Raw genomic sequence first — 18,809 nt, 5'->3', positions numbered from 1 at the left:
AAAGGAAGCCAAGTGACATAAGCTGGAGAGGTTTTTTTAAGCTTTCAGACCCATCATAGCATATCTAAAACTCAAGCTACTTAAAGGACCGCCTTCAACATTTTAATCAGTAAAGTTGTAACCGATTCTTATTCTGACACTACTTTAAACCAACCTGCTTACTATTTGAATGCAACTTGTGTATCAATTAGAGAACAATGGACCTATGGGGTACAAGGAACCATTATAATTAAAGTAAATTTTATGATGGGTCAACTAAGCTGTTATTAACACAGGTTAGAAAAAAAATCGTTAACAGTATTCTATTGGGCTTTCATCATGACAGTCAGAAATGATACCTGAGTAGTAGCTCAGCTATGTCAATGAAAGTGAAAGCTTTAAGGAAAATGCATTTCAGAATTTATTCATGGTGACAGGTGCATTTTATTTTGTGAAATATACTTCTGGTTTGAGAAAAATGGGTTTCTTTTAATCATGACACCTACTACTAGATCCTCTCTCTCAAAACCTTCTCTTCAGACTTACAACCCTCAATCTTTTTTATTCTTTAATTGAATTTTTTAATACCCAATTGTATGTTGTAAGGAAATATTCCTTTGGATAACAGACCCCCTTATAGCTCTACCACCATTTCACACAATTTTCAAGTTATTTTAACCAGAAACATATTTTTAGAAATCTCTAAAGAAATTCTATCAGTTCTTCAATTATAGAAACATTAGGAGCAGAAGCACTTAAGTTTGATCTCATAAAAATTCTCACAGCGAACAATAAAAAGTGCACAGATATTCCTGACCCAACCCCACATAGAATCCCTCAAAATCATGAAATGGCACGCAAGAGATGTCGGCTTTTCCAAAGCTGAGCTGGAGGTTTTTTCTCTGAGTGCACATCTCGAGGCTTCTGCTAAGATTTTCTGAGAAACCTGTGTCCTACTTGGATCATATTTTAAAAAGAGAAAAGCAAAGAAACCAAAGGAAATTGAAGCAGAAGTGCTCTTCAACCAGATCTTGAGGAAACACACTTCTCAAATTTAGCTTTTCTTATTTATTGTGTCTCCTGAACAATAAAGACAAGACCAGATAAGAAATAATGATGTCAAGGCTATATTCAAAAGAGCTTAAATACCATAGCAGGATTCAGCCAAAACCAAACAGACTAACAGTAGCATAGCAGCAATTCTGAGCAAGCTCAGGGCCTGAAATAGGCTTATCTTAGAATCAATTCCAGGACCAGAGCCTAGGGCTAGCGAGGAAGATACGGCAGAGCCCACAGGAAGTGCAGCTTGTATAGGTCAACTCTTTTTACAGCTTAGTGTACTGCTATCATTTCCTAGATGCCAGGCCAGAAAGAAAGCGGAGTTAGCAAGAGGCAAAATTAATACTTAGGGCTGGTCTACACTAGGGGAGGTGTGTGTGGGGGAATCGATCTAAGATATGCAACTTCAGCTACGCTATTCGCATAGCTGAAGTCGAAGTATCTTAGTTTGACTTACTTGGCTCCCCGGCCAATTCCGCTTACTCCTCCTGCCAAGGTGGAGTATGGGCATCAATTCAGGGATCGATTTATTATGTCTAGACGAAACACGATAAATTGATCCCCGATAGATCGAGGACTACCCGCCGATTTGGCGGGTAGTGTACACATGGCCTTACAGAACTCAAAGTTCATCACAATTACAGCCTATTCCCTGAAAACTGAAGTATCTAGAGCCAAGTGGAGTGTGGCAATAGCAAGGGCCAAGAGCAGGAGCATGGATATTTTAACATTCACACTCATTTCACTAGAAAACTTGCACACAAAATGATGAAGGTATTATATTAACACAATGAGCACCAAGATGAGCAAAAACATTTGAAAAGCTTTATTTCCCCCAACAGTAAGAAGTCAATTTCTAGTACCTTTAGTTCATACTATTTTTTTTCCCCATCGATTAAGCCTTTTACTGACATACTAGTAATTGAAACTAAAAATTAGACATCTGGAATTGACTGAACAAAAACATACCGTTTTGATCTAGTTAAGGAAAACAGGATCCACCTATCAGTATGATAGCAAAAATATGTAATTGAATAACGAGAAGCAGAATTTGGATTCACAATTCTAATAAATGTGAATGTCAGATTCATTTCAGTATTTATACACTGGCATACCTCACTGTAGAATGTCCATTTTTCCCCTCTTCTTCTTTTCAAGTCTGTATCACTGCTCTTGAGCAGATATCACAGACTCATCTCCGTTAAAAATGAAAGAATTAGGTCACCATCACATTCTGTTCAATGGGTTGAGTCTGCAGTATTCTTCTTTGCTCAGGATATTAATCTTTCTAAAAGCATTCTAGCTCTTCAGTGTAACAATCTAACAGCAGTAATTACTTCTTGTTCTGCATTATCAGATGTTGCAGGTATTATGATTTTTTTCTTTGTCACTGGATTGGTGTATTTAAAAGATTTTATTTGAAAATCACTCATTGATAAACAATCTTGTGTGTTCTGACATGAAAAACCAAAATTTCCAAGTTGGATGTGATGGGTGTGTCTGCAAAAATAACCGGACACCCAAGATGCATGCAGATCAGGAACCTGTCCAAGCTCACAGCTAGCTGTACATTTGCCCGATATATACTTCCCCCTCCCCCCTTCAAATGTGGAGCTTTGCAGGGTATTTTACCATCCTTTGAAACTGTCTCTGGGAACATACCACACAGTCAGAATATTATGTAACAATAAATTTACCATCTAGAGATAATTCAGTTATCTTTCTTTAATGAATAGCATGCAGTTGTCATACAGGAAACTACTTTATTATTAATACACATGAGGTTTTCTTGAAAAGGAGATAGGTGCTTATAACAATCCACAACTTGTACCAGAAAGCAACACATCTCTTGTTATATATACACATATGCAGTATTTAATCACCTTTTTACTATTTAGAGGGGAAAGGCAGTTTTTAAGGTGGTTAAGCTATGTATCATCAATACCATGAAGCTAACCTATCAGTTGTAATAGCTCCTATAAAATACCAGGGCGAGATTGCAATAAGACTTGAAAATGGGCTACAAATCCCAGATATGCTCAAGTAAGCAGTGAACCAAAAATAAAAATAGGTAGATCTGAAACCAAGAACTAGATAACATTCATCTAATTCATGACCACTAAAGGTAGAGTTCATAGGCCAAGCATTCAGTTCTGAATGGCAATTATTAGACAAAGATTTCAATTACAAAATTTCCCTCCTTCCAAAAGGGTTAAATTTCCAGTATTGCTTTTCTATGCTCTGCATATGTAATACCTTTTACAGTTTCCATCATCACATTATTCTAATGAAGCAAATTAACAGTGTTCTCTGATAAAGACGTTAGAGGATGGGGCTGAAGGCCTTGGAATTTATCATTCTAGGATATGGTTACTACTAGAGAGAACCCTCAAGTTACTGTATTGAAATGAACTCTCCTTGCTCTCCATTCACCTCTCAACTCCCATTCTGATAAAGAATTACTGCTCACTTCTATGAATGTTTTTTTAAACATTATTTTATAAGCTGTCTCTCCTCCTCTTTCTTTCACTCTCCCTCCAAAAAGAGTTTTCAAACCCATACAGCTTTATTTGAAAAAAGCAGAATTGGGAGTGGAATGGGAGAGGCAGTGATAACTGGTCTTTCTCCCTTCTTTATCAACTTTGTTGTTCCTACAACTGAGGGGACCTTTAATAACATTTGTGCTTAGAGGCTCTGGGGATTTTGTGATGTGCATACATGAGTATTAGATCACTAACTTCATTTTAACATATGGCCTTAAAAAAAAAAAAAGACACAAAGTTGAGGGTGAAAGAGATGAGAGTACTCCACAGAAAAAAGAACAGTACATTAATCCTTTGCGCCACATACACTTAGTGTCAGGTACATTTGAGTACCTTATCAGTTCTGATGTTCCTTTACAAAAAGACAAGTAAAAATAATCTCTCCCTACAATGTGATTTGCTTTAGATAAATATCCCTTTCTTCACATACATCTGCCATATACTGAAATGTGTATTTTTTTTTAAACCTTTTTTCCCCCTACAGTTCATAATGTAAAGCATTAAGGAACAGTCTTCTAATTAACAGTTTGTTTGGATCATTCCATTATAATATCAGTGTTGGAAGGAGAAGAATTAAAAACAACCAAACATAAAAGTGTTAGAAGAACTAGTTTATAGTAGAGTCTTACCATTCTAATTTGCATACTGTAAAAGAATGAATTAATTCAGCTATATACAAACATTAGGATATCAATGAAAGGAGGAATATGCATTTGGTTTTTGGGTTTTTGTTTTGTTTTAATGGAAAAAACAGTTCAAATTGGTTTGAATGAAAAAAAAAAGCACGCCTACCAATGCAGCTGGGTTTCCTGAAACCTTTTTGATGTTCCTTGCTGGCATTCCATGAAGATGACTAAATCTACTCTGGAAACCTACAAGCAAGCATTAGAGCTCAGTTTAAAAAATATTTTATATTACAGACAATCACATTCCTAAAGGTACAGTAGGAGATATGAACCAAAAGGAATACAAAACATTTTCTTTGAACAACAAAGAATATTGTAATTTGTTAATTTTATAGCCGCACCATTTTGTTGTGTTTCTAAAACTATTGAATTATTTTATAAAAGCTACTGAATTACAAGTTTAGGGGCTGATTCTGCAAACCCTGACCCACATAAAAGGTACATTTGCACTGCATCAAGGGTTGCAGATTTGCAGTTTGTCTAGACATACGTGTGCTACCTTTAATCTAACTAGCTTGCTAAAATCAGTAGTGAGGACACAGAGGTGTGAACTTTGGCATAGTCTGCACAAGTGAGTACATACCCGGTGTCAGGTGGCTTTGTGCAACCCACACCGAAGACTGAGCCGATGTTGCGCACCCTCAATGCTATTTTAGCAACCTAGCTAGATTAGGTATGTCTATACAAGCTGCAAACTACAGTTTGGACCCGACTGCAATGTAGATGTTCCCAAAAAATCCATTGAAGTGACTGCAATCAGTGGGACCCCTTGTAGGAGTACAGGTTTGCAAGATAAGGGCCTAAGAAAAAAATCAATTTCGTACCTCCTGAACTTTGCAATCATTGGCAAATAGATCTCTCATTTCCAGTCTTAGCACTGCTCTAAAAAAAAATTGTGAAAATTCCCAAGCTAATGAAACTCCAAGATCAAGACCAACCACCACACACTTTACATATCAGATGCAGACTAGAGACATCTTTCCATTGAACCCAAGCTATTATATTATTCTGCCTTTGAGTGTTACTGACCTCTCTTCCCTGAATGGGACATAAGAGGGAAAGCACCAGTTAAGATACTTTCAAAGACTGGATCAGGCAATTCTTTCTCCAACTCCGTTGAGTCCTGTTCCCACCAGTGACCGACCCCAGTGATTCCACACGCACCGCCAGATTCATTTTCATGAAACCAGTCACTCTGCTCATCATCACCTGTGTAAATATAATAAACCACCCCCCGCAAAAAATACAGGTTTATTATCCACAGAAACCACACTTGTAATCACAATCTTTTTTTTTTGCTTTATAGTTGTAATACAATTATTTGTATATAACAACTCTGCTTGGAGAATAGGTTTTAATAGCATGACAAGTAATGCCATCAATAAGAACACATAAAATGTAATGTTTTAGAACCAATTTAGAAATGTGAAAAACAATAATAAACTGGTTAATCCTTTGGTGATAACTGCAGGGAAATCCATTTAAGTTACTGCTCTTTTCCCATTAACAAAAAACAAGCCTTAATCTCCTGCTGGGAATTAAAAGGTATAAAACTGTGAAACCAGTTCTTTGCAGCTGATAATGGTATATAATTAGCTTAATTTCATGATTTGTATGGCATGTAAAAGGGGGAAACAATCATGAACAGATGTGACTAAATAAAATTAATCTGATTAAGTTCATTAAGAAATAAGTTTTGAAAAAGTTGATTTTAAATGAAAAGTGACAGTACCATGAAATATACTGAGAAATGCACTGTATTGCATTTTGAAGTTGGTCATTTTTAACAAAAATATTTTATGGACATTTTCAGTAAATATTAGAGAGACAATGGCAAAAGCAAGAAAAATTCAACATTAAGCATCAAAGTCTGCCTTTAACTAATCTGATATAAAAAATAATCCCCTCCCCCCCACAAACATTTAATTAAAGATGAACTGCTAATTTTAAAAACACTGTTTTGTACAAACACGCAGAGGTAGTAAAAAAGAAGAGTACAGAGCACTGTATTTTAAACAAAAGTTTGAGACGATCATTCTATCATTGAGGTCCTGAGCTGCTAATTCCCCACTTACTTGCCTCCATTTAGTAGGAAATCCGTTAAATCCAACAATATCCTCTTAAGACTTCACTAACTGTCCTTAAATCCAGGAGTTTTAAAAGAAGTATGCTATCTGACTCGTACCATGCCTGGTAGTGTAGTTGTATATAACCTATCTTTAAAGTATCCAATTTGTTCACCGTAACTATTTCCATGTATAAAACTGTACCGTGAGTTTAAAAACTCACGCTTTTAAATCCGCAAGACTACACAAAACACACCTTACATGAATGTTTAACAAACATTTTAATATGTATGGATTAATTTATTCATTTATATTTGTTTAATTAAATAGGTGGCTTTACACAGTCAAGTTTATGTCAGCCACAGAATAACCTATCAGATGTAGGTTGTGAAGTATCCAAGCATATTTTAATATTTGAATATGGGATAATCTGTAACATGATCAGCAATTTGTTACTTCCACTTCGATTGTGCTAAATGTCATTGTCACTCTGACAACAAAAAGAACACATTGTCATGAAAATCCAAGTAGAGCCTTGAGGAAAAGCGGAAAAACAGATATTATAATAATCCACGATTCAATTTTGTAATTCAAATGTGAGGCAATTCCCCAATACCAGGCCAAGTATAGCACTACTGACTGAAAGTGCTGGTTCTGGCCTGGCTGAGTCCAGCATTACAAGCATATTAAGAAGAATCAAAACATCTCACTGGTCCCTTATGGATTAAATGATGGCCTTAAAATCCTCAGTGGTAACTACTAACACCAAAATTGATCTGTTCCAGAAAAGGGTAAGAGAAGAAATAAGAAGGGGGGGGGGGGGGAGGAAAGCCACCTGTAGAATGAGCAGTAACACAGAAGAGGGGAGGACGGGGAAGTAGGAGGAGGAAGCTGGAAACAGGGATTTTTTTTGTACACTTAATGTCTATCAAGGAATTCACTCTCCCAATTCTCTCACTGGCACATACCTATTTTGCTGTGACTTTTCACAAAGTCTGCCCCTCATTAATTCTATCCTTGCCTTCCTCAAGGTCAAGCTAAATTTCTCTCTATGGATCTAATCCATGATGATCCTCAACAGAGCTAGAAGAATAGTGGTGGACCAAAGCATGCAAACATTTTAGCTAATTTTGTACTATATTTCAATCTGGCTTTATTCAAACCCCTTCCATTTAGTTTTTCACACACTTTTGTACTAGTGAAATTTGTTCAAATATTGGTTACAGAAAGTCGGTTAAATGAAACAGCCTATAAAAGAAATGAAATTTGTGAACAGAGAAAAAGGATTAAGCAATACTAAAAATGACTTGTAATTAACAACTCTGCCAAGCTCAAGCCCCAACTATTGGGACTTATGATTCAAATTAGGCTGATGTCTGGTATGGAGAAAAGCAGAGTTTCTTGTACCCAGATTTAAGTTCAGAAACTATGGGGAAAAAAAATAATGAATGGATCACTGGTGGCTAAACATGATTTGTAAACAGCAATCTGCTGCTCAATTTTTGTGATCACAGAGAGTAACTACATACTTCCATCAAGCAACAGACTGGACTGCAAGTTCTTCAGCATTAAAGAGACTGCTGGTAGTACTACTACTGGTACTCTATAGTAGGTAGAATAACAATACTCAAAAGGAAGTTAAGTATAATTGTTTCAATTTTGCTTATTGGGAAGCTACCGCACAAAGAGATTAAGTAATTTGCTCAAGGCTACACAAGAGGTCCATGGCAGAACTCGGAACAGAACCCGAGCCTCCTGACTTGCAAGAAGATGTTTATTTGGCCACCTACTAATATCTATGTCTTTAACTGTTTAATTACGGGGATGTCTACACTGGCAGAGTTACATCACCGGCAGTTACATCGCCGCTCAAAGAGCGCTGAAGGGAAACTGCTGTTTTGTGTTCACACTGTCAGCTGCCTGTGCAACACTGTGTTCATACTTGCGGCACTTGCAGCGGTATTTGGAGCGGTGCACTCTGGGCATCTATCCCACAGAGCATCTCTTCCTCTTCTGCCACTAAGAGTTTGTCGCGGGGCATCCTGGGTCCTGTTCCAATGTCCCATGATGCATTGCTTCGCATCCCAGCAATTTGCTTCCGTCTGCATTTGGCACCATCTTTCAACGGTTTGTGTACTGCGCGCTCTGCCTCTTCGGTCTGCAGGAATGGATCCCGCACTGTTGAACAATATGCTGCTCGCTCTCACTAACACGTCACGAATGGCAATGGAGTTATTCCTTAAATTACAAAGGCAAGAGGAGTTTGACATTCATCTCACCACATGTAGAAGCTACGACACGAGATTGCTTGCGGCATTCACAGAGGTGATGACCACAGTGGAACGCTGCTTTGGGGCTCAGGAAACAAGCACTGAGTGGCGGGATCATGAGCAGTGGCTGCAAAACTTTCGGATGAGGAAAGCCACATTCATGGGACTTTGTGATGAACTCGCCCCAGCCCTGCAGTGCAAGGACACAAGAATGAGAACTGCCCTGCCACTGAAGAAGCGCATGGTGAACGCACTGTGAAAGCCGATCGGTCGCTAACCAGTTCAGAGTGGGAAAGTCGACTGTTGGACTCGTGTTGACGGAAGTGTGCAAGGCCATTAAGCGCATCCTGCTCCGAAAGACAGTGACTCTGTAAAATGTGCGTCACATTGTGGATGGCTTTGCACAAATGGGCTTCCCTAACTGCGGAGGGGAGATAGATGGCATGCATATTCCAATACTGGCACAAGACCACCTAGCCACCAAGTACAATAATTGGAAGGGGTATTTCTCTATGGTTCTCCAGGCGCTTGTGGATCACCGTGGGTGTTTCACGGATATTAACGCAGACTGGTCCGGAAAGGTGCATGACGCATGCATCTTTCGGAACACTGGCCTTTCCAGGAAGCTGCAAGCTACTTTCTTCCCGGACCAGAAGATCACCGTAGGGGAAGTCAAAATGCCCACTGTGATCCTGGGAGACCCTGCCTACCCTTTAATGCCATGACTTATGAAGCCATACACGAGGAACCTTGACCGCAGCAAGGAGCGGTTCAACAAGAAGCTGAGCAAGTGCCTAATGACTGTTGAGTGTGCTTTTGGCTGTTTAAAGGCCCACTAGCGCTGCCTATATAGGAGACAGGACCCACTTATGACAATATTCCTATGCTTATAGTCGCATGCTGTTCACTCCATAATATTTGTGAAAGGAAGGGTGAAAGTTTCATTCCGGGCTGGACCGCTGAGGCTCAACACCTGGAGGCTGAATTTGAACAGCCAGAGACCAGGGCTATTAGAGGGGCACAGCGTGGGGCCATAAGGATCAGGGATGCCTTGAGGCAGAAATTTGAAGCTGAAAGCCACTAGTATTTGTTGCTATGCTCCGGAGTACAGGGCTTGTAATGCTAGGAGGTGATTGTGATTGGTGCAGACAATGCACTGTGAAGGTTTAAGTAAACTGCCTGTGCTTTGCAGGGCTTTATTTTCTTTTAATTAATGGAATAAAGATTTCTTTCAAACCAAAACAATTCTTTTATTAAAAAACAACAACTAGAGGAGACAAAAAAAAAATCAGCACTGGGGATGGGGGAAGGAGGGTCCCAGGAGGAGGAGGGGTCCCAGGACAGTTAAAGTTTTGTGTATCTCCAGGGATCATCTCCAACTCTGTCCTTTGGAGTACAGAGCAGCAGGTACTGTATTTCAGCAGGGCTAAACTACAGAGGGACAGGTGTTGAGTGCAGTGGGTACAGGGAGTCCGCAGGGCTGGACTGTGACAGGGCAAGAGTGGAGTGCAGCGGGTACAGACTAGAGGCAGAAGGTCTACTCCCATACCCCATAGACCATTATTTTAAAAATATAAAGCATCATAAATGCCATGAGGCACCTTTAAGCCATCTGTTAGATCCCAGAGCAGCAAAAGATTGAAGCCTCTCCTCCCTTCCCATCCCCTGACAAGATTGCTGCTGAGGAAGAGAGGGGAGCTGTTATGGTCCTACTGAAAAGGGTTGCAGATGACACGATGGAAATTAAGTCCATTATGTTCACAATGCCAGATACAATTACATTTGACTCTTCCCTGTTAAATCTGACTGGGTTTGTAAGGGAGGCTGAGAGACTTGTATCTGGCACTGAAGATCAAATCTAGGCATCCAGATTCAAATTCAGCAGAATATCAGTGAGATCAGCTCCTTGAAAACAAATTGGAAACATTTAAGGTGATCCTTGTGTAGTAATTTGCAAATTCTGGGAGTCCTGGAGGGGGATGAAAGGGGAAATCCCTTGAGTTTGTCCCCCAGCTCTGTGCAAAGATTGTAATTTACCAGAGGCATAAAAGTACCTTGCCCCTAAGCCTGTCCTGGCACTAAACCAAATGCCATTATTGTCCATTTCCTGAAATTTATTCTTAGTGTATTATGTAGAAAGCTAGGGAGAAGAATGAATGCTGGAGTGCTTTTAATCCTAGGATCATGATTTTTCAGGACCTTGCTGGACATAGTGTGGAACACAGGGCTGCCTTTAATAATGCAAGGAACATGGCCAGCTGCAAAAAGGCCTTAAATACTATATACACCCCTAGCCCGATATAACGCAGTAAAGCAGTGCTCTGAGGGGGGCGGGGCTGCGCACTCCGGCGGATCAAAGCAAGTTCGGTATAACGCGATTTCACCTATAACGCGGTAAGATTTTTTTGGCTCCCGAGGACAGTGTTATATTGAGGTAGAGGTGTACTGTTTCAAGCCATGTTCCATGTACAGCATGGAGAAGAGACCCATGTCTTTCAAAAGCCTTAAGAGTCAGAAAACTTCCTTAAAGGACTCCAACAAGATTAACTGTCTGTGTTCACTACATGCTCCTGTATTAAAAAATGGATTTGTGGTCCTTAGTGAACTCCTAACAAAAAGATTTGGTCTAGCTTTTTTTTTTATAAATGTTTAATTGGTTCCTAGCAGATAGAGATTGAAATGCTGCTCTCATTTCAGCTGCCTGCCCTCCTTCCTTTCCTTTCCTTTCCCTTCCTTCCCATTCCTTTACTCATCTGTTTTTTTCCCCTCTTCTCTTATTTTCTGGAGGAAAATTGAATAAAATATATTCTTTAAAAGGCCGTTTATATTGACAATACTGAGCCAACATTTTAGCAAACCAAACTTTCTCATAGTTTAGTTTAGGCATTTAACTATTCAAGACATGTAAAAAAGTAATTATAGCAGAATGCTCTGAGTTAAGTGGTAGTATGTGCAACTACAAGTCCCAGCATACTCAGTGGTATATCAAAAAACAATAGTGTGTGTCAGGAACCCTAGAATTATGCAGTACTTTATAAACATTGCATCCATTAAATGCAGAGAAATGCACAACCTGTGACCTCTAACCTAATCTTGTTTTAACTTAGTGTAGGGACGGGCAAACTACAGCCCATGGGCCGGATCTGGCCCGCCTGCCATTTTAAGCCGGCCCTCAAGCTCCCTGCTTAACTTTTAACAAGTTTGGTTAAAATTTGCAGGAGATGATGCTGCCCGCTTCTTGTTTACAATGTCACCTGAGAGTGAGAACAGACATTCATATGGCACTTTTGTAGCCAGCGTTGCAAAATATTTGTGTCAGATATGCTAAACATTCGTATGCTCCTGCATTCTTCGGCCACCATTCCAGAGGACATACTTCTATACTGATGATGCTCGTTAAAAAAATTATGCGTTAATTATATTTGTGACTGAACTCGTGGGGGGAGAACTGTATGTCTCTTGTTCTGTTTTACCTGCAATCTGCCATATATTTCATATCATAGCAGTCTCAGATGATGACCCAGCACATGTCTGTTTTAAGTACACTTTCATAGCAGATTTGACAAAACTTAAAGAAGGTACCAATGTGAGATTCCCAAAAATAGCTATAGCACTTGACCCACGGTTTAAGAATCTGAAATGCCATCCAAAATCTGAGAGGGACGAGATGTGGAGCACACTTTCAGAAGACTTAAAAGAGCAACACTCAGATACGGAAACTACAGAACCCAAACCACCAAAAAAAATAAAATCAACCTGCTGGTGGCATCTCACTCAGATGATGAAAATGAACATACGTCGGTCCACTCTGCTTTGGATCATTATTGAGCAAAACCCATCGTCAGCATGGACGCATGTCCTCTGGAATGGTGGTTGAAGCATGAAGGGACTTATGAATCTTTAGCGCATCTGACAAGTAAATATCTCGAGGCACCGGCTACAACAGTGCCACGTGACCGTCTGTTCTCACTTTCAGGTGACATTGTAAAAAAGAAGCGGGCAGGATTATCTCCTGCAAATTGTAACCAAACTTGTTTGTCTGAGAGATTGGCTGAAATAGGACTGAGTGGATTTGCAGGCTCTAATTTTACATTGTTTTATTTTTGAATGTAGGTTTTTTTGGTACATAATTCTACATTTGTAAGTTCAACTTTCATGATAAAGAGATTGCACTACAGTACTTGTATTAGGTGAATTGAAAAATACTATTTCGTTTGGTTTTTTTTTTTTTACAGTGCAAATACTTGTAATCAAAAATAAATATAAAGTGAGCAGTGTACACTTTGTATTCTGTGCTGTAACTGAAATCAATATATTTGAAAATTTAGAAAACATCCAAAAATATTTAAATAAACAATGCGATTAATCACACGATTAATTTTTTTAATCGCTGGACAGCCCTAATTTGTTCTAAAACCTCATCTAATGACACCTCAATCTGGGACAGATCTTCAGATTGGGAATGGCTCAAATTTGGGAATCTCCCTCACATCCTCAGCCGTGAAAACCGATGCAAAGAATTCATTTAGTTTCTCCACAATGGCCTTATTGTCTTTGTGGGCTCCTTTAGCATCTCCATCGTTCAGTGGCCCCACTGGTTATTTAGCAGGCTTCCTGCTTCTGATGTACTTAAATTAAAGTTTGCTATTATTTTGGAGTCTTTGGCTAGCTGTTCTTCAAATTCTTTTTTGGCCTTCCTAATTATATTTTTACACTTCACTTGCCAGAGTTTATGCTCCTTTCTATTTTCCTCATTAGGATTTAACTTCCCCTTGTTAAAGGATGCCTTTTTGCCTCTCACTGCTTCTTTTACTTTCTTGTTTAGCCACAGTGGCACTTTTTTGGTTCTCTTAAATGTATACCCCAAATTAAAAAACATAGTAAGTTGAGTCTCTAGTATGGTGTCAAGTTTCCATGGAGCTTGCAGGGATTTTACATTTGGCACAGTATCTTTTAATTTCTGTTTAAATAGTGTCCCAATACTGTAAACCTTACTCACAAAAATACACCTCTACCCTGATATAACGTGACCCGATATAACACGAATTCAGATATAACGTGGTAAAGCAATGCGCCGGGGGGGGAGGCTGCGCACTCTGGCAGATCAAAGCAAGTTCGATATAATGCGGTTTCACCTATAACACAGTAAGATTTTTTGGCTCCTGAGGACAGCGTTATATCGGGGTACAGGTGTACTATTTGCATGCCTAAGGACTGTATACACTGCATGTCCTAAATGAACAGATTCCAAAAATACAAACGTTTCCTTTTCATTTGACTAGTCACAATAACTGAGATCTTATTTTTATCCAAATGAAACCCCAGATATTTTAGACCTTAAGGCCTCGATCCAGGAGGCACTTATGCAGGTGTTCCTTGTGTCTTGGTACTATGGTGTGGAGATAACTCTTTAATTCATTCATGTTTGTAAAGTACTTTGAAACTGTCAGATCAAGGACAGTATGGAAGCCACGAGCACCAATGCAAGCCACCCCACGGGGCTGAAGCCCTGAGCTCCGGCAGAAGTCCTCCCCCGCACCGGGCTGTGGAGTTTTTAATAGCATGTTGGGGGTGGGGGAGAGGAGGGCTCTGGAAGAAAAAGATTGAGATTCCTTGATTTAGAGGAAGAACAGAAGGTGACTAAGGACGGAGTGCTATAGAACTGCCATAGAAAGCTGGGAGAGGGGAAGGAAGAGGAGACGGATCCTCCGAATGACACGCTAAGAAAGTGAATAGTGAGGTAGGAGGGCCATATCACAGCTTGCACTCTGGAAAGGACAGAGTCATGAAAAACAAAGGAGGACAAGATTTCAGGAAGAGCATGGCTGATCATGTCAAAGGTATCTGATAGGTCAAGGAAAATTACCTGTAGAACTACCTGTTCTAAGCACTGGCTAGGAAAAGCTCATTAGAGACTTTGGCAAGAGTGGTTGTAGCACAGTTCAAGGGATGGAAGATGGATTAGAGCAGCTCTAAAATGGAATGAAAGAGAGAAACTCCAGACAGCAACTACAGACAGCATGTTTAAGGAGCTCAGAGATGAAAGGTAGAAGGAATACAGGATGGTAGTTGGAGAAGCCAGTAGTGTTTTGTTTTGTTTTTTGATTTTGGGGGGGGGGGGGGGGAGAGATAGTTAATAAAATAGGAGAGACTAAATGATGCTTATATTGCGAGGAGAGAGCAAGAGAAGAGTGAAAGGTTAAGAAAAAAAAAGTAAGGCTGGGGATGAGATTGGGCATGAGCGAGATCAGAGAATGGGATGAGGTTATTGGGGCAGGTGGAGGGGTTACAGGAGGAAAGCAGTCAAGAAACTTCTGAGTGTGTGATGGGACATGGAGGTAAGAGCTGCAGGATGGCAAAGGAAGTTCATATCATATTTTGTCAGTTTTCTCTTAGAACAAATCAGTAAGATCTTGTATGAATTGAGAAATCGAGCCAGGAGGAGGGGAGAGTTTGAGGAGCAAATTAAAGGTGGTAAAAAGGCAGTTGGGATTAGAGGCATGGGGACTGATTAAATTGGAGTAGTAGAGTTTGGGAAAGAAATGGCAGAACTAAAGGAGGAGAGAACATATCTGTAGTGGAGGAAGTTAGCCTGGTCACAGGATTTCTGTCAGTCACTCTGCATTGAGAGAGTAGGAGTGGAGGAAGCAGATGTTGAAGGTGAGCCAGGGCTGGGAGTTGGCAAGTTAGACATTGTGATGGGATAGAAGGGCACAAGAGCCAAAGGTGGAGGAGAATGAACTATATCAACAGAAAGGGAAGAGAGGGCAGAGAGGAGAAATCTGAGAGCAGAGGAGAAGTCATCAACACTGATGAATGGGAAGTTACAGAAAGGCTAAGCTACAGGGTGTGAGAAAAAGAAGGGGTGGATGATGCTGAAACAGACGCTGTTTCAGTCAGATAGGAGAAACTCATCAACACAAAAATCAGAAGAGAGAGCAATGATTGGTGAAGACCATGTCAGGTGAACAGCCGCTTTGGTGAGAGGCAGAATTGAGCCAGGGGAGCAGATCGAATAAAGACATGAGGGCAAGAGAATGTGAAGCTACGGGATTGGATGGGTGATCAACATGGAAGCTAAAGTAACTTAAGATGAGCGTAGGAGATTGTGAGTAGAGGAAGAGAGCCAGGAGGGAAATCTGAGCAGAAGGCTGATAGGGAGGAGTAAGGTGGACAGCAGATGACAGCAAGATAGAGGGGGAGAGAAGAGTCAGATGCAAAGCTATTCAAAGACTGAGAAAGAAGGGGGAGGAAGGAGAGGTTGGAAGCAGCAGGAACAGGAAAGGAGAAGCCTAACACCCACACCTGATCCAGGGCAAGGAGTGAGAGAAAAGCAGAAGCCTCCATAAAAGAAGGCTGTTTCAGAGGCAGTGTCACATGAAATGATCCAGCCCTCTGAGAGCAAGATAAGATGATATTGTGGATGATCTTTTGATAGACAGACTGCATTTCATAATGTATACACACAAGTGGACTGAATTTAGGTTGCACAGGCAACCTTAATTCTGGCATTTCCTATCTTCTTAGTATATGATTTTGCAGCTTTATGTTCTTTTAATGTAGAGTTCTGGGTTTTTTGGGGTGGGGGGAGATGTTAAGGAGTTTATGTGCAAGTATAATCAGTGCTGATCAGATCAGTGTCATCTTAAAAAGAACGTGTTTGGGCAATATTAGAAGACTATTGAATGTCGCCAAAACAAGAACTTTTAATCACTGGCCTGTTACACCTTTGAGAGTAAAATTAGTCTGTATTTCAGTCTTTTCAAAAGTAGATGTTCTAATAGTAATTATGCTATGAATTAACATCTGCAGAACAACCTCAAAGCTCAAGTTTGGGTTAATGGTTGCAACTGTGAATCCTTTACATTATAAAGAGGGCCATATCACAGCTTGCACTCTTTTCCATTTCAGTAGAATCACTGGCAGCCATATCCTACTGGATGGAAATTCCTACCCTACCTAACATTTCATTCACTATCCAAATGTCATCTCCCACTTTTGATCAACCCATGATGCCTCCATAGCCCACTTCTTAAGTTTTCAAACAAGCAGTTTTGTACATTCTCTCATGCTGCCCATCACACTTGGGAAGAGATGCCTGTGAACATATGCAAAACTACTCCATTATCCTCTTTCAAATCCCTCCTTAAGAAACAATCCTTTTCCGTGATGCCTATAAAAATCTTGACAACAGTTAGGGTCCTGGTGTGCTCACACCACTGTCTATTATGCTGACCAATATTGTCTCATTGCTTACTTGTACTCTCCCATCAGTCTGTACCCATCTGTTGTATCTTGTTTTATACTTACACTGTAAGCTAAGGTTGCTAACTTTCCAATTGTGCTAAACCCAACACCCCTGCCCCACCCCAAGCCCCTGCCCCCAATCACTCCCCCACTCCCTCTCTCCATCCCTCCGGCACTCGCTCGCCCCCACCCTCACTCACTTTCACTGGGCTGGGGTAGGGGGTTGGAGTGTGGGAGGGGGCTCAGATCTGGGGCAGGGGGTAGGGGTGAGGGAGTTCGGGCTCCTGTTGGGGGTGTGGGCTCTGGGGTGGGGCTGGGGATGAGGGGTTTGGGGTGCAGGAGTTGGTGCGGACTCTGGAAGGAAGTTTGGGTGTGGGAAGGCACTCAGGGCTCGGGTAGGGTGTTGGAGTGCGGGAGCGGGTGCAGGCTCTGGGAAGGGGCTGGGGTGCGGGCTCTGGGAAGGAGTTAGGGTGTGCTTACCGGAGGTGGCGCCCGGTCAGCAGCGCAGCAGGGCTAAGGCAGACTCCCTGGCTCTGCGTGGCTCCTGGAAGCAGCTGACACGTCCGACTCCTAGGCGCAGGGCAGCCAGGCGGCTCTGCGTGGTGCGTGCTGCCCACACCAGGAGGTACCGCCCCAACAGCTCTCATTGGCCACGGTTCCCGGCTAAAGGGAGCTAAGGAGCTGGCGCTTGGGGCGGGGGCAGCACACGGAGCTTCCCCGATCGCACCTGCGCCTAGGAGCCGCAGGGACATGCCGGCCACTTCCGGGAGCTACATGGAGTCAGGACAGGCAAGGAGCCTGCCTGAGCCCCACTGCACTGCTGACCGGACTTTTAACGCCCCGGTCAGCGGTGCTGACTGGAGTTGTCAGGGTCCCTTTTCTACCGGATGTTCTAGTGGAAAACCGGACACCTGGCAACCCTACTGTAAGCTCTTTGGGGCAAGTAGCATCTGTTTGCACAGCACCTAGCAGAATGAGGTCCTGGTTCGTGATTAGGACTCCCGTGTATCATGGTAATACAAATAAGGGAATATTTTTTCATAGTTCCACTTTATGCAAGTGACATTTTATTGTCTAATTTGGAAACTTAAGAAATCAATTTGGGACTGATTTTTTACAAGAAAGTAAGTGACAGAAGAAACAGTAGCTATGATATTAAGTGTTAGAAAATATTGATAATAAAGCAAATTCAACTGAAACTAAAAGGCATGTACCAACAGGGGCCTGATACTGCTTCCAATTAAGAGTTTTAATGGAAACAAGATCATTCTCTAGATCTAAAAGTCAGTTACCCTGATTCAAAGCCCAGTGAAGTAATTGAGAAGACCCCTATTGACTTCAATAAGTTTTGGATAAGGCCTTGAAGTAACTAGTCCAAAAATTAAGAGATTAAAAATGGTGATCATCTGTTGTGACATTATCTTTCCTACACAGAGCAACAATTAATCTCACTATCTTCTAAGAATGCTATTTTGGAACCAATACTTTCCACTAGAAATCCTCACAAAATAGACACAAATAACTGATAAATATCGAGTTGCAACATGAAATGGGAACAAAGAAAAAACACAATTCTTGAAATAGAGGTCAAGCCTGCAAAATTTATAGTTATAATCTTCTGCAACTCAATTAAAGTTATTGTTGGAAAGGATCAGAAATGATAAAACTGAATGGCTATGGACTGAAAAAAGGAATGTGACACCACTGAAAAAAATTACTACTTATTGACCAATAATGCCCCCAAGAAAATAATTATATGAACTGATCCTTGCTTTCCGATGTTTTCAACATTGGAATATATGAAGAACAAATAATACTTGGAGGGATATTTCAGTTCAGAAGTAAACGCCATTTATGTCCCAGATTATTTTATACAGGGAAATACAGGTGTTTTAAAAAACAAATAAACACAATTACACCAAAATTAGAAAGCCAGGTTAGAAAGCCAATTGTTTTAAT

The 18,809-nt window shown here is 40.7% G+C and overlaps 1 protein-coding gene across 5 annotated transcripts in view; it reads right to left on the bottom strand.

Moving 5' to 3' along the window:
• GPATCH2 (G-patch domain containing 2) overlaps nucleotides 1–18,809 on the bottom strand; it is a 180,706-nt gene that overhangs the window by 140,037 nt on the left and 21,860 nt on the right. For 4 of the 5 annotated variants that reach the window (XM_005288744.5, XM_065589430.1, XM_005288745.5 and 1 more), the window contains exons 4-5: nucleotides 5,297–5,476; nucleotides 4,374–4,453 (exon numbers count right to left, since the gene is read on the bottom strand). In XM_005288744.5, the coding sequence (XP_005288801.2) occupies nucleotides 4,374–4,453; nucleotides 5,297–5,476 (260 nt within the window). Of the gene's footprint in view, nucleotides 1–2,748; nucleotides 3,280–3,619; nucleotides 4,454–5,296; nucleotides 5,477–18,809 lie in introns of those variants that run through there. The other variant, XR_010599872.1, reaches the window with a different exon arrangement.

The sequence above is a fragment of the Chrysemys picta genome, chromosome 3 (assembly GCF_011386835.1).
Source record: "Chrysemys picta bellii isolate R12L10 chromosome 3, ASM1138683v2, whole genome shotgun sequence".
NCBI lineage: Eukaryota > Metazoa > Chordata > Testudines > Emydidae > Chrysemys > Chrysemys picta.
The sequence above is the reverse complement of the archived record's forward strand: the minus strand, read 5'-3'. Positions and strand labels throughout refer to the sequence as shown.